Raw genomic sequence first — 17137 nt, 5'->3', positions numbered from 1 at the left:
CGATGGTCCTTTTCCCGGGAATTGAGCCCAGGATCTTCGGTGTTGTAGGCGCAGGGCACGCTACCTCCACACCATGATGGCCACTCCAACATACTAAGCAATTGTAGTTTTCTTCCTCAAAAAATGTTCAGAAAATCTGCTGACAGCAACTTAAGACCTTCCCAGTAAGGGTGATTGTGTGATTTCAGATCGGTGCTTCGTTACAGACGGCAGCAGTTCCAAATACAGTTATCATTCTAAGTTAAACAATAGGGTTGCAGAAAAGGTATGTTAAGAGGGCCCCCAACTACGTTTTAGATGACCTGGTCATTGTGGTGTCTTGCAGGTAGAAGTATCAGCTCTCACAGGAGCCGTGGTTTGGATAGAAATCACACTATCTGCACAGAAATGTCAATTTTCAGCGACAACTAAACAACACCGATCAAATCCCTTGGTTCTTACTCTGTGTCAATTCTGAACGAACACTAAATTCTTTCCGACCTTTTCCGGTGGTCCAACAGAACCGTATACACCTTATATGGGCCCCTCAAAACAGGAGGAATATTGTTTTTCAGACGAAATTTCTAGGCAGGGTAGGAGATTTTCCCCAGAAAAGAACGCTTAGGTATACCGGTTGACACATTCAAGCTATTGCTAAAGAGTACATCTACTGTCAAGACAACGATAAATAACTTCTTTCTGGATAACCTACGCCAGGTCGTGCAAGGACTTGATTGCCTTTATCTCGAATGGATTCAAAGAGGAGAGGTATTGGTGTCTTTTTGACTCCGTGGCAGCCACTTCAACCTTACCTAACCTAACCACTGCAAATTATCTAAAAAGTTACTCGACACTTTTTAAACCAAAAGTAAATCTATTACAGAAAATAGTTCACAAAGTTCGCTGCACCAAAAAAAAAAATACTCAGTACTTAGATCCGGAGAGTTACAAAATTAAAATCACGGTGGGATGACCTTGTTACTACTTGGAATGGCCCGAACGTCAATTGGCCTTTTGACCACTTTAAATGGTCACAGGTTCAATTTACTTTTGACCTTTGGCTATTTAGCAAATCTCCGTTTGACCATATGACCACTTCTGGGAGCACATAAACAAAAAACTTTCGCAAGATAGATTAGACATAAGGCCTCGTGGTAGCTTGAATGCAGGTTGTATGACCGTAGCACTATAGTGTTATCTAATAAAACACGAACAAGCTACACGGTACCGTGCCTGAGCTTCGAAAGAGATCTTGAGCCACACGTTTTACCGATGGCTTCAAGTTCACATGTCCTACAAGCTGCCTGGTTACTGTAGTACCTTCATGCGTAAATTGTAGCGTTGAAAAATACAGCAAAAATTCTGGAGGGAGCGTGATTTGGATACAGTCGCGTCCATATGCATATTGACAGTCAAGCGGAAATAAAGGCAATATTTTTACGCAGTACTACATCAGGGAGTGTCCTAGAATACAGACAAGCATGGAAAGACTTCGATCAGGCCGGACTATACATCCATATTGCCATCTGATGTCACATGTTTATAAATTGGGCCTCGTTAGTATCAGCAGATATAGAAAGTGTGGGTTGCTAGAAGAAACGGTTGAGCACGTTCGGTGTTCGTGCCTTGGGTACGCGAGGTCCAAGCTCCAGCTACAAGAGCGGGAGAATTGCCAGATCCCCAGTGAGAAATTAAGCTAGGTCCTAGAAAACTTCTAGGATTTGCAAAAAGGACCGAGCCAATTAATAACAGAAGTTCTGGTACATAATTGAGGGTTTTCCGTTTGGTCGTCAAACAGATTCTGGTAACACTATGGATACATTTGGCACATGCTATAAAAAGAATCCGATACATAAAAGAATCGATACTCTGAACCACACAAGACTTTTCAATATTTGTGTAAGTATATAATAGAATTATCTCAACGTCAAATACCAAATCTTGTAGAAGTTTGTCACTAAGCTGAGAAAATCAATGACTGGATATACAATAAAATGTTGAGCAACGTGTTTGCTTTTTGAAAATTACTTCAACTTACTTCATATAGACTGTCCATAGTGTATGTATTGATGTAGTTATAACACAATCATTAACTTACCGATTTCATATAGTTCACTAGCGTATAACCTTTATCCCACGAGTCGTCATCATTACAATTTAATGGCACAGCACGGAACATCACATGCTTGAATGTCTCAGCTAGAAGTTGAACGCCATCATAGACCAGTGCCATGCTGGTGGTTAGAGGACAGGAAACTACAAATATGAAAATAATAGCCTATGTAAGCAGACATGCAAGTATAAAAGTTATATAATATAACATTCAAGCACATAACGCACACCAAGATCAATAGGCAGCTAAGTCAAAAATCTGAAATTTTGAAGTTATGCAAACGTGCACATCGAACTTCAATAGCTACACAGGTAATTCACATTAAAAACTCACTGCCGCTATGCATTGAAGATCGAAAAGTGGTCTTAGATTATTCTCAATTTGAGAGTTTTATTCCATTTAGTTTGAGCGCACTTTGTTCTTCTGTGTGTCTTCCAACATAAGAGACTAGAGAGCGGGGTTGGCTTGCTTACGAGAGTCAAGTTTTAAAAATTTTGACGAAAAAGTCACAGGTTGAAAATGAAGGTTGTGTGTATGTTCGCTGTGCGTTGTACAAGCGAACTTGCTTTGAGAGGGATGTGTGTATTAAAAAAAAAAAAAAAAATACAGAATTCACTAGCGTATTATATCTTCGTGAGTGCATTTGTGGGTACGTTTGGATGTATGAATGTCGAAAAAATCGGCGCGGCGGCGGCTTCCGGCGCGGTACTATATTTTCTACTCATTTAAGACTGTCTAGACCATTTATTATTCATGTTGGAAATTTGGACGGATATAGACGAAAAGGATATCAACGGATGCGCATCACTGCCAGTTATAAGAATCCAACTGCAAAATTTTAAACTTTCTACCCGTTGAAAAGTAATTTAGAAAAACAGATGCTTTCAATGCGAGCTCAACACGGATTTTGCATCACCCAATTTACCAAGTTATTAAAACAAAACACTAAAAGAAACGTTATATAAAAAATTTAAATGCTCACTTTGCATAATTAAAAAAAATAATAAGGATCAATGAATTCAAATAAAATAAGCCCAAGTCGGACATGTTTTCAAATTGTCCTCAAGTTGTTAAAAAAGAAAGTTACCCGTAAAAAATGCCGAGTTTTTCAAAAATTATATATTCCGATTGGCTTCAATAATAAGCGAAATAAGTTATGCAAAATCCTTTAGTAGGTTCCGGGGGTTTAAACTCTCCTTTGGAATGATTCTCATCTCATACTTAAGTTGAAGATAGAAGGGTTTGAAAAATCACATGGCCTTATATCCAAACATCTGTTGTTTATGTGCGAAACTTTAAAATAATCATTAATAATTTAACACCCAAGTGTCCCGGTTTGACATTTCCTAAAGTTGGCGGCCCTATTCCAACTAGTCCGTTGGAATGAGTCACAGTGATTCTATCTTATCAACCAAGTTTAAATATCACCCACACGTTTCGCCTCCTGTTACATATGTGAATACGTAGGCACATATATTTACCAGGTGAGGCTTTGTCCTTCGCACACTCAAAGTGGTAAAGCAAACGTTTTTCCCAGTCGAACAAATTACAGGGTGTGCTACTTCTCTAACGTAGTGGACAGTCAAACTAATTTGAAAAATTAAGCAACTCGGTTATTCATAATGAATTCTTGTATCAAAAGGCCGGAAAACAGTTGGACTGAGCATATAACCTTACATTTTTCAACATAAAATTCATTCTAAAATATCGTTTTGGTTTAGCGAAGACTATTGAAATCAATGTTTCGAACACTGACGTCTGCAAATTTTAGTGTACATTGAAAAGGTATCCATATTTTTATACTCAGTTGAGCAGAGCTCACAGAGTATATTAAGTTTGATTGGATAACGGTTGGTTGTACAGGTATAAAGGAATCGAGATAGATATAGACTTCCGTATATCAAAATCATCAGGATCGAAAAAAAATTTGATTGAGCGATGTCCGTCCGTCCGTCCGTCCGTTAACACGATAACTTGAGTAAATTTTGAGGTATCTTGATGAAATTTGGTACGTAGGTTCCTGAGTACTTGTCTCAGATCGCTATTTAAAATGAACGATATCGGACTATAACCACGCCCACTTTTTCGATATCGAAAATTTCGAAAAACCGAAAAAGTGCAATAATTCATTACCAAAGACCGATAAAGCGATGAAACTTGGTAGGTGAGTTGAACTTATGACGCAGAATAGAAAATTAGTAAAATTTTGGACAATGGGCGTGGCACCGCCCACTTTTAAAAGAAGGTAATTTAAAAATTTTGCAAGCTGTAATTTGGCAGTCGTTGAAGATATCATGATGAAATTTGGCAGGAACGTTACTCCTATTACTGTATGTACGCTTAATAAAAACTAGCAAAATCGGAGAAGGACCACGCCCACTAAAAAAAAAATTTTGTTAAAGTAAAATTTTAACAAAAAATTTAATATCTTTACAGTATATAAGTAAATTATGTCAAAATTCAACTCCAGTAATGATATGGTGCAAAAAAATACAAAAACAAAAGAAAATTTCAAAATGCGCGTGGCTCCGCCCTTTTTTATTTATGTTGTCTAGGATACTTTGAATGCCATAAGTCGAACAAAAATTTACTAATCCTTTTGAAGTTTGGTAGGGGCATAGATATTATGACGCTAACTGTTTTCTGTGAAAATGGGCAAAATCGGTTGCAGCCACGCTCAGTTTTTATACACAGTCGTCCGTCTGTCCTTCCGCATGGTCCCTAACACGATAACTTGAGCAAAAATCGACATATCTTTACTGAACTTAGTTCACGTACTTATCTGAGCTCACTTTATCTTGGTATAAAAAATGGACGAAATCCGACTATGACCACGCCCACTTTTTCGATATCGAAAATTACGAAAAATGAAAAAAATGCCATAGTTCTATACCAAAAGGGATGAAACATGGTAATTGGATTGGTTTATTGACGCGAAATATAACTTTAGAAAAAAACTTTAGAAAAAACTTTGTAAAATGGTTGCGACACCTACCATATTAAGTAGAAGAAAATGAAAAAGTTCTGCAGTGCGAAATAAAAAACCCTTGAAATCTTGGCAGGTATTACATATATAAATAAATTAGCGGTATCCAACAGATGTCGTTCTGGGTCACCCTGGTCCACATTTTGGTCGATATCTGGAAAACGCCTTCACATATGCAACTACCACCACTCCCTTTTAAAACTCTCATTAATACCTTTAATTAGATACCAATATCGTACAAACACATTCTAGAGTCACCCCTGGTCCACCTTTATGGCGATATCTCGAAAAGGCGTCCACCTATAGAACTAAGCCCCACTCCCTTTTAAAATACTCATTAACACCTTTCATTTGATACCCATATCGTGCAAACAAATTCTAGAGTCAGCCCTGTTCCACCTTTATGGCGATATCCCTAAATGGCGTCCACCTATATAAATATGGCCCACTCCCTCATAAAATACTCTTTAGTGCCTTTCATTTGATAGACATGTCATACAAACACATTCCAGGGTTTCCCTCGGTTCATTTTCCTACATGGTTATTTTCCCTTATGTTGTCACCATAGCTCTCAACTGAGTATGTAATGTTCGGTTACACCCGAACTTAACCTTCTTTACTTCTTTAAAATATATTTAAGAAATAGTCCACCTACAAAAGAACTGCGACCAGTATTAAGGAGCTTCGACTTCTTTTCCTCACACTTTTCCACCAGTTCGGAACTATCGAAAAAAGTCTAGTTCGAAACCGACGAAATATTACCAAGATAAGTAACATCTAGGCTGTACATTTTTACATAAGTTCGGAACTATCGAAAAAGTGTCAATAAAGAACTAGTTCCGAAGGGGAGTTTTTTCCGTCAGTTGAAAGCAATTAAAAGGGAAAGAGGGCGAACTAGTATAGGTTTTGAATGCACCAGAAGCGCACCAGCTTTGAATTAGAGATTTTCGCTGCAAGGTATGTACTTATGTATGTATTGTACAAAAGTCTTTGCAAATATGCTACAACAGAAATTTATAGATATGTCCGATCGATAATCCTGTGAAAGGATATTAAAGGTAGAATGTATGTATGTAAGTGACCAACACGCATTAGTACGTAAGGCTCTTAAGCTCGGGTGAAGTTCAAATGATTACGGCATAAGTGGCGCACAAAGTTTAGTAAAGTAATCACAAATAATGTGCTTTGGTGTATTTTCCTTAAAACGAGTACGACGCGAATTGGAAGAGAAGCTCGGCCTAAAATCTCTTCGTAGGTTATCGCGCCTTACATTTATTTTTTTTTGTTTTTTAACTAACTCTCACCATTTTGAAAAGGTTCATCCGATTCTAATAAAGCTTTCGCTACTTCCTCCACATTTTCCATATCTGGTGAGACCAAACGTATGCCTGTAATGTTGGTATCACTATGCTGATATGGTTCCAAATCCATAGTTTGAAAATCTAAATTCGCGACTATATAGCGATAATCGTCAGTAATAAGACCAACTTGTTGAGCCTAGCAATGAGAAAAAGGAGAGAAATTATATAAACTATTTAATTTAAAAAAAAATTCTGCATCACTTACTTGCTTAAAGAATTCCGGCAAAGTTTCCATTGAACCAATCACAACAAATGAATAATCACCAGAATTTTTAATGCGTCTTAAAACGTTACGATAATCACCATTTAAATCCAACTCATAACGACGTACCGTAATTGTAGGACCAGTGGTGCCATACATTTGTAATAACTCGTTTGCCAATGGGAGAAATTCGCCTGTTGTTGAGTGATTTTTTATATTTGCATTTACTTCTTGTACACACTTCATACCTGTTTCATAGATAACCGTAAATGTATCGCTCCACTCCAAGGCTATCACCAAATCTTTTAATACCAATGTCAGCTTTGATGCATGTGGATATAAATTCACAGTTGGCATTTGCACACCAAAATCCCAGCGTGTATCAATGAATGGCAACTCTTTGGCATCACAAATGCTCATCGCATGCTTAGCGGCCATATTTGTAGTGGGTCCAAAAACTGCTACTAAGTTTTGCTGTATAATGAAAATTGTTTTATGCTCCTAGCTACAGTGTTTTTTTTTACTTCTTATAAACACGGAGGTGTGGCAGTCAAGCCCAGAATGTAAGTGTAAGGTAAGGGTAAGCGCAAGCGGAACTAAAGTTTGAGAGTGGTATGTTATATGGCGGAATACAGTATTAAAGCTATATTGTAGTATAATGTCGAAGCAATGTATGGACGTAGGAGAATTGATATGAGCGAAATCAAACAGCGTGAAAATTAACGAAAGCAGAAAGACTCGGACTAGGTAGGCATTTGAAAAGAAAAGTCCTCTCTCGGCAAACGAAATTAATGTTCACTTATCGTACTCATCCCATGCAGAAGCATGTTAAAACTCAGTAGTTAACCTGGCTAGGTTTTGTAATGCGAATGAAAGCCGCCTATGGAAATAGAAAAAGAGGACGGCTCACACTCGGCTCCATGAACCAGGTGGAAAACTATTTGAGTTTCTTTGGTGAAGCCAACTTGCGTGCATTAGCAGAACAAAGAAGTGATTGGCGCGCCCCGTTTGACGGCCATAACAATTTAAACGGTTAAGCGCTAATTAAGTAAGTAAGAAAAACAAATCAATGAAATATTAGGGAGAACGTGAACGACAAAGGATAAGAAATAAACATAAATTAAACAAAAGAAGGGGAAGAGAAAATGAGCAGAATAATAACAGTGTCGATTATAATGTGGATGATAATTTCAATGTTTATTGTTATCGTCATGGTACCGAAGCCGAGGCAGATCAATGGAAGGAATGGAAAAGAAAAAAAGGAAAGGAGGGGAGGGGAGGGGAAGGTTGGTTGTCAAAATCAAATCCGTAACCGAAAACGGACAGCGTGTCAGTTTGTTACCGAAATGTTGACGGTATGAAATTGACGGGATATGGGCATACATAATATCCATTTCTTATCAAAGACGGCGGCCCCGTGGTGTGATGGTAACGTGCTCCGTCTACCACACCGAAGATCCTGGATTAACACCCCGGGCAAAGCAACATCAACAATTTAGAGACTAGTTTTTTCAATTAGAAGAAAATTTGTTTAAGCAGGGCACCCCTCTGTAGTGCTTGGCAAGCACTTCGAGCGTAGTTCTGTCAGTGAAAGCTCATATGTCTTGTAGATGCCCTACGGCATAAAACATGTAGGTACGGCGGCCGCGCCAGTAGGGAAAAGGAGCTCGAGGCAAATTGGAAGAGAAGCTCTGCCTTAAATCTCTTCGGAGGTTATCACGCCTTTCTTTATTTATTTTATCAAAATCTCTCGGTATTTTATAGCTGTTCTACGCCGCAGTATATCGATAAGTTTCGAAAAGTTATCGACCTATTTTCGAAAGTTAACGATTATTTCGTGCGGATTTCTTATATATTTGTGTTTGAAAAGTTATCGAATTACGATCGAAAAGTTGTCGCATACTTATCTAAGCAGTTTGTGATAAAAAACTTATCGATTTCTTATCGAGGAGTTATCGATTTGATATCGACGATTTATAGGCTTGTTATGCAACACACCAAACAGACACAAAAGGTTTCGTGGAGTGGTATCGATGTTGATGGTCCTTTGCTGGATGTATGTAGATACTAGCACTAGCCCCACCATGTCGGGAAAGATTTAATATGACCACATTGAACCTGCCCCACGTCCTAATTCCATGATGACTTTGGTGAACACCAGAGCCTTGTCTGTAAAATATGTGATGATGATACATTCATATTTGTAACAGAATTCGCCTCGCTTATGTGTGGCTGACAAATGAGTTACGAAAGCAGTGAATTGTGCTTATCAACCCCATAACTGCCAACATGAGCCTATTGATACCGGTTGTTATCGATAAAAAACCGACGAGCCTCCTCCCGACTTGCCCGAAATTATTGGTTTCTTATAAAATTTACTCTGCTTTGGTTTAACCTTAGCCCCTGGGCGAGCTCTTGTTAACTTAAAAAAAAGTTTTCCAGATGTACGGTTGTATGTTTGTTTATCGAACTGCGCCGAATCGTAACATACGATCCGTGATCGAATGTGGTTTTCAAAATCACAATAGCTCCGAAATGGTGTATCGGATTAACGATGAATATGTGAACTACGGATAATGCACACCCTCTAGATCCATAATATATTATTTTTTTTTTTAATATTTGGATAGCCTAATTTATATCGCTTGAGTAAAAATAGTTTTCGATTCCTGATCGTATGTGACGATTCCATACCTGCTTTTACAGCGTACATCAGTTGCGGAACATTTTCTTCAGAATCTCGTGGTGCAAATTGACATAAGATATTGGTCAAAATATTTTAACCTTCTTGATCCCGTATTGGCTATTTTTTATTGTACGGAAACACCTCAAGAAAGTAAAAAAAAAAAATTGGGACATCAAGAGTTCAAAACTACAGTTAGCGTGACACATATTTTAACCCTCCATTCGTCACCATTCTTCCAACCTTTTTGAAATAAGTGTAATGGCACATGGGTGGAAAATGTAGGCCAAAAATTAATAAATTATTTTAACCTGAACATCGCAAAGAGAAAGTTGATGGTTAAAAAAATTTGTAACGTTAAAACAAATATGTAAAAAATAAAAAATTAAAATACTAGCGAAGACCTGGAATATGCAGGACTAACTGACCCTTCATAATTGCCATGTGACATTTTTTTACTTTCTTCTCTTTCCTCCTTTTATAATTTATCCATTGTACTTACCTTCAGCATTTTACATAGCTTTTTTGATGTTTCGAAAGCATTGCCGGGCTCAATGGACACAGCAATGCCATGCAACTCTAGCGCACCATCGCTATTTTCGTTCGCTTTAGTGATGGCCATTTGAAAAATTTTCTCCATATCGGGATTTGTGCTTTCGTATATTAAACCTAAAAAAAATTGGAAAAATTTATAATAACTTAAATATACTTGCAATATTTCATCCAATAAATACAATTTAAGGTGTGTAACTGTCGAAAGAAAAACCGCCACGCAACTGATGATGGATGGTTACGCAGCACAGGCCCGTCTAAATCCCCCATTTACAAACACGAATTTATTTATAACCTATATATCGTAGTATATTATCTTGTATAGAGTGAATTATATATTATATTGAACTATATCTTATTATAACCATGAATTGTAAATAATTATAATGTATATAATCATCCTAGCTTATTTAATCATCCATATCTTTCATTTGTAACGACATGGGGCGGGTGGCAGCCTCCACCGCGTAAATCCACCAAATTGAATTCGCCGCAAGTACAGGATGGCGATCCGGCATGATCGCCACCTGTCAAAAACCAACACCTTTTGGTCATTGAGAGTTTTTATTATCGTTCGTTGCCATCTTAGGCAAAGAGATTAAACAAGTTTTTCATTTTTTTTGTGTGCAAATCATCAGCTTTTGCTTTCCATCAAAGTTTCTACAAAGTTATTATCATTATATACAGTGTTATTATCATCATACATAGTGTTATTACTATCCTACATAGTGTTGTAGCCTGAGAGCTAAAATATTTTTTCTGCAGAAATACGAGTTACATTAAATGAATGTATTAATACGTTTTGCCTTTAATTCCCGCTTACCGCATTGGCTAGAAATCACGAAAAATTAGATTTGTGCTGAATTTACAAGCGCCCGAAACATCTAAAATTATTTAAAGGCTCCCAAACCAGCGATTTAAACCGGTATTGGGTATGATAGAGACAATCACCAGTTTGGTTCGTCCTCGCATAACCTTTGGTATTGTGCACCGTGGTGTTTAATATCGACGACCAGGAAATAACGGCCACAAATTCAGCTCCTCCAGGACGAGCATTGTTGGACAACGCACCGTAAACGCCCAAGCGAACCATTATTCGGTGTATAACTGGTGGAAGGTAGTGCCCCGAGCCGGAAAACCATATAACAGCAGTCCAAAGGAAGAGCCGCGACAGCAAACTCAAAATTAAGAACCATATCGTCACAAACCGATCACCCTTCAAAGCCGCAGGTAACTCATAAATTAATAAATTCGAGACTGTGAAGGACTTTATCTATCTGGGAACCAGCAATAGCCGCGACGACAATGTCAGCTTAGAAATCAAATAGAGAGCAACTCTTGACAACAAGTGCTACTTTGGACTGATTAGGAACTGAAAAACAAAGCCCTCTCTCAACGAACAAAAATCATGCTCTAGAAGTCGATGATCGATTCCTTCTCTCAGCTGCCGTAATCAATTGGTCATGAAGTACTCGAGAGAAACGTTTTCCGGAAATGTATAGTGCTGCACGTCATGCAGTCGGTGAGTATCAAAGAATTTCTAAAGATGAGCTGTATGAACTTTACGCAAATTGGAGATAGTGCAACGAACAAAATTCCAAAGGCTTCGCTGGTTAGGTCAAGTGACGCGAATGAACAAAGACGATACGGTCAATAACGTATTTCAATCAACACCTAAATTTGCAAGCAGAGCAGGGGGGAGACCCCTATTGAGATGGGAGAGCTGAAGCTGATGTTATTTTTGTTTTATTATTATAGATGCGACCACTAACAAAGTTTCATCAAAGTCCTCTAACGGGAGTCCAAGGAAACTGTCAGCTTCAACAGGAGTGAAACATAGGAAATTTATTCAGAGGTAATAACAAGCCAAGCAGGTACGCAGCCTTTTGAAAAGAGTTTTTTAGACCAGACGACCAGAGTGGCGACACGTAGCAAATGAGTGGCCGGCAAAATGCTTTGTAAGTTGTTAGCAGCGTTTCGTTATCTTTCCGCCAATTGCCGTCATGCAAGCGACTTGAGGATTTCTTTGCGGCTTTGCACTTTGGATACCATTTCGAAGGCATGCGCCTTAAAGGTGAGAGAATTATAAAACGTTAACCTTAAGACATTTAGGTGATTGACAGTCGCTATCATAACATCATCGACGCGAAATTCCATTGTTTGCGACATCTGTTCCTTCCGCCTCGTAAACAGAGCGGCCGTGGAGGTTGCGCGAGCTGAAGAAACCAGAAAGACTAGCGAGAAGGCAGTTTATTCTAAAAACTAATTCGTATAACGAAGGGGTCCTCCTGCCATTATTGTGCCGTTGTATGTGCGGGAAATGATGTGAACTCCATCAGGTGCGGCTGCATTGATATGTAGAAATTAAACGGAGGTGGGGCTAAGGCACAACTTTGTGGCACCCCTAGTTTAATTCTCCTAGGTTTTTTTCGTTGCTAAATCTCTCGTAAGCTTGCCGAAACTTTAGATAATTTTCAGTCTATCTTTTCAGACAAGGGGGCAGGGGCGAACTTTCTTTGTCTTGGAGTAGCGTGCTGTGGTTGACTATGTCAAAACATTTTGACAGGTCAAGCGCCACGAGCACCGTTCTATGCTAGGATTTTTTTCGTACTTTATCTGGGTGCCTATGGTGTTTAGTGCAGTTGTAGTGCTATCCATTTTGCAGAAGCCATGCTGATGGGTGGCTAAGCGAAGAATCGCTGTGAAATGAGGGAGAAGGACGGTTTTCAATGCTTTCGCTAGGGGTGAGAGGCGTGGTATTGGTCGATATGACTCACCTTCGCTAGCTGGTTTTCTAGGCTTTAGTAGTGCCGTTACTCCTGCCAAATTTCATTGTTCGGGGATGACAAAGGACTCCAATAAAATGTTGGAAACGTACGTAGCCAGGATGTTTAGAGGGCTTGTCCTTTTTAATGGCTCCTTCATTCTCTGTGGGGGTGCCCGTATGTTTACATGACTTCTAGCCTTTCATTCCTTCGAGACCGACAAAGTTTTATTGCCAAATGCTTTGGATTTTTCTCATTGTAATTGGTCGGGATAAACAAGGATTTGACGGTTGAGCACAAATTACAGACACCCGCAAAGGGGTTACAGTTCTTTAGAGGCTCTTTCCATTTGGCATGTTCGTGTTGAGATTCATAATGCGAGGATCTCTTGTGTCGAGTTGTTTCGCTAGGTCGCATTTTTTTTTGCTACATTTGTAATTTCAGCCGGGAAATATAATGCGACTACCGCTATTCTAATGGCCGAAATAAAGCGTGCCAAAGCTGAAGTGTAGACTTTGCGGAACGAGCGGTTGTCTTGCCGGACATCAGTCGAAGTAAGCAGGAAGATATTTACAGAAATGTAGAGGGAATTGAGAGAGGAAGTTAGATGTTCTGGGTACATTCTCAGCTGTTAACCGGCTGTGTCAGAAAATCATTTCTACGTATTTTCGTTAAAAACTTCTCAAGAATCTTCTTGATGTGCGCTGTTGTCTTGCGCTGTTTATAAATAACAAAAAAAAAAAAAACACGATTTTGTGTTCTTTTGCATATTCTTTGTTTGTACACCAATTTTTGGCGGTAAACGAATTTATTTTATTTATTTTGCTGTTGCTGCAAAAAGCAACCAGAAAAGAAAATGCGTCACGAATTTGTGTAAGTATATGCACCAGAGCTCTCAAATAACCTTAAACAAATTTATAAAGTATTATAATAGCTGTCGGCGTCGCCGTGGTGGGGTGGTAGCGTGCTTCGTCTACCACGCCGAAGGTTCTGGATTCAAGCGCTGGGCGAAGCAATATCGCAAATTTGGTAAACAGTTGTTTCAATAAGTGGTCATATAAATCGTTCCCGAGATGGTCGGGCTAGCACCTTAATGGTGCTGTGTTACCGGAGCGTACCGGATCTGTATCCGGCAAGGGACCATCACATCGATAATACTCTCCAAAGCCTTCGTGGAGAAACCTTATCGCTACAAAAACAACAACAACAACCGTTTTTTTGCTGCACCGCTCACTTCCTATATATGCTGTTACTAAACATCAGCCCCAATTCATATCCCTTAAAAGAAATGAACAATTTTGTTACCTTTGCTTGAGAGAACTAAACTCATAAAGGGCACCCGCTTTGCCTTGCAAGGTGCAATTATTATTTTTATCAAACGACAAAATATGCAAGACTATGAGAGCACCCCATAGCAAGCATCAATACGAAACGTCAAAAAACTAGCTCATTAAATAATAAAATACGACGATCAAATTAAATAAAATAATAATACAAAAATGTCAATTTAAACGGTTTTATTGAAAACAATACTTACATGAAGTAATAATAATACTAAAAGCTAGAAAATAATTAGGCAGGTACTAGGTCCTAGTCATCACACTCCTCATCAATCTAGGCCGTTGATCATACAATTAAATAAAAGCGTTGGGCGCGTGAAATTTCTAAAAATGTGAGGCGTAGCATAACCTGATTAAGGCTCAGTTGGTCTTATATATGACTGTCAATAGAAATTTTACGCGTCCAACGCTTTTATTTAATTGTCTGATCTACGGCCTAGATTGATGAGGAGTGTGATGACTAGGACCTACCTAATTATTTTCTAGCTCTTAGTATCGATTATTATTACTTAATGTAAGTATTGTTTTCAATAAAACCGTTTAAATAAAGTTTTTTTTTTAATTATTTTATTTTCAACTTTTTGTTTTTATTTAATTGCCTATTATTTCTCATTCTATTTAGTTAATTTAGTGCTTCATTATTACAAAGACTCTTTCCTAACAATTTGTTACAATCTAAGTCCTTAATATATAATCATTCCAAAGACTTTACTCGACTCAGCGCCACGTATGCTTGTCCCTCCTCGAACTCCAAAGTATTTTGATGTCACTCCGGACTGTGTGTAGTATTTGTTCCAAATATGAGCCAAATCGGACCACAAATACTATTTCTTTGAATAACTCGATCCGTGCGCCACCTGGCGGCGATTTTTTCATAGGTCGTTTTCCATTCATGTATGTATTCTGGGTTTCAAATATGAACGAAATCGGAACACAAATACGATTTCTTTGAATATCTCGATCCGTGCGCCACCTGGCGGCGATTTTTTCATAGGTCGCTTTCTATTCGTGTGTGTATTATGTGTTCCAAATACGAGCAAAGAGGACCACAAATAAGATTTTTTTGAATATCTCGATCTTTGCGCCACCTAGCGGCGATTTTTTCATAGGTCACTTTCTATTCATGTATGTATTATGTGTTCCAAATATGAACCAAATCGGACCACAAATACGATTTTTTTAAATATTTCGATCCATGCGCCACCTGTCGGAGTTTTTTTTCTTATTATTGCATTATCATCGGGTTCTGAACTATATTCCAAGTTTCACACCCGCAGCTTATCGGGAATTTACTTAAATTTTAATTAGAAAATTCGCAAACAACGATGGGCCGGCCAGCCGACCGCTACACAGAATCAAGCTAAATAAAACAGTTTAAAAACAATAGCGCAATATTTTCGTGAGCGAAATGAGAGGACTGAGAGGAATACCGTTGAAGCAGGGTTCACTTTTATTTCCTACCATTCGTTGCATGAAATCATACTCGGTGCATACCATAAATTCCACGGATTGCATATTTTTTGCGTATATTTTGTTTTTGTGGTTTTACATTCCGTGCAATCCTTGCATCGGTTACAATACAAAAATAATCTCCCTATAAGGTTTTACAAACCACTTCCGAGTGCGACTCAGCTCGCACAAATTTGTTTCTAAAATATGTGCTGTTTCTTTTCCCAAGACTTGAAATAAATAACGTCGTGGGGGAGAAATAAATAAGTCTTCTTTATAAATCTATGAGAGAAGCCTTAGTTTCTTGAATATAAAGATTTCCATTAGTGAAAAAATTTGTATTCGCTGGTAATCAAGTTAGATATGATGTTTCAGTTTACTCTTATCTTGGACCCCTGGTATGCACCAACTCTTCTTCTATATACCACGTAGTACATTCATCCGCACATATCTATTCATGTTTTCTTTTGAGTATATTTATATTTATAAAAATATAAACAGCTACTTTAAGACTTGCATTGAAAATAAATAGCAAATAAGAGAAAAGTACGTATGTACTATTTGAGATGCGCCAACTAAGTGGAACACTTGGGGCAGCATGCATTCATAATGTTGGACAGGGGAGTTCAAGTGTGCTGAAGCGCACTGATTTTCGCTAAAGTTTTACGTAATCAAATTTGCACGTGGAAAAAATTGCAGACAACGAAGAGCACACACAATTCTCTAAGAAGACTTACCAACATTTGTCTTTTCTGCATTTACAATTTGCATCAAATTGAGTGTAATCAAAAGTATTACTGCAAAACCAATGCAATAAGTTCTTAACAAAAAATGGGGCAAAAGATGTTGGCGTTGCTGATGCTGCTGTTGCTGCCACTGAGCCATTTTGAGCAGCCTCCCTCAGACCTTTTCAATGCACGATATAAAAAAATATGAGTTGACGGTACACACACAATGACTTAGCAAAAGAAAGTTAAGAGCACTACAAAAGAAAGTTTGTTAAAATTAAATTCTTCGTATTAATAATTTAAATTTATCAAAGAGAATTTCACATTGCACTCTCAGAACACCAGCTAACAGTTAAACGAATAGAACTAAACTGATCATGAATTAGCAAAGAAAAATTTGGCAACGAAAATAACGCCAATAGTGAAAAGCAGCAAAAATACTGAGTGATTTAAATAGTTTTGGATCAAATATTTTTCAAAAAATACTTTTTGTTTTCATAAAAAATATTTACTCTTTCTAATATCAAATAAAAAGCCAGGAGGGATTGGATGGTGCGCTACTGATGCTCTGAAAAATGTATGGAATGGAAGTAATTATTAATCATTTTCAGAGCTGCTCAACCTCTATGCACTTTTCATTTTGTTTTGCCCTGAATCATAGGTACATATACAAATTTACACTTCAAATATAAAAAAAAAATTTCAAAGCACTCCCGTATTCCCCCGTATATAAAAAAATGTATATGGTAGTTTCTGATGTACATATTGTTATGAATTTAGTATAATTCTGCTTATTTGCAACATTCTACTAACGTTCGAATCACTAAACTCTTGAATAAATAACTCCACTATTCAATAATGCAAAATTGCCTCTATTAAAGTACTTCACAATATCACTTCTACTTCTCGACAGATAGCCTTCTTGAATCAAACTGATTCGTCGTGCCTCAGCTGCTGCTTTTATACTCTTCGGTTTCCT

General features: G+C 37.9%; 1 protein-coding gene across 6 annotated transcripts in view; it reads right to left on the bottom strand.

The window, feature by feature from the left end:
* Positions 1 to 16502, bottom strand: part of Grik (glutamate ionotropic receptor kainate) — a 246610-nt gene extending 230108 nt beyond the window's left edge. For 4 of the 6 annotated variants that reach the window (XM_067761779.1, XM_067761777.1, XM_067761778.1 and 1 more), the window contains exons 1-6: positions 16168 to 16502; positions 9827 to 9993; positions 6890 to 7115; positions 6645 to 6835; positions 6383 to 6575; positions 2078 to 2235 (exon numbers count right to left, since the gene is read on the bottom strand). In XM_067761779.1, coding sequence (XP_067617880.1) covers positions 2078 to 2235; positions 6383 to 6575; positions 6645 to 6835; positions 6890 to 7115; positions 9827 to 9993; positions 16168 to 16315 — 1083 coding nt within the window. In that variant the 5' untranslated portion in view covers positions 16316 to 16502. The remainder of the gene's footprint in view (positions 1 to 2077; positions 2236 to 6382; positions 6576 to 6644; positions 6836 to 6889; positions 7116 to 9826; positions 9994 to 16167) is intronic. The other 2 variants (XM_067761776.1, XM_067761775.1) reach the window with 1 other exon arrangement.
* Between the last annotated feature and the right edge of the window lie 635 nt (positions 16503 to 17137).

Source organism: Eurosta solidaginis, chromosome 1, assembly GCF_040869045.1.
Source record: "Eurosta solidaginis isolate ZX-2024a chromosome 1, ASM4086904v1, whole genome shotgun sequence".
Lineage (NCBI taxonomy): Eukaryota > Metazoa > Arthropoda > Insecta > Diptera > Tephritidae > Eurosta > Eurosta solidaginis.
The sequence above is the reverse complement of the archived record's forward strand: the minus strand, read 5'-3'. Positions and strand labels throughout refer to the sequence as shown.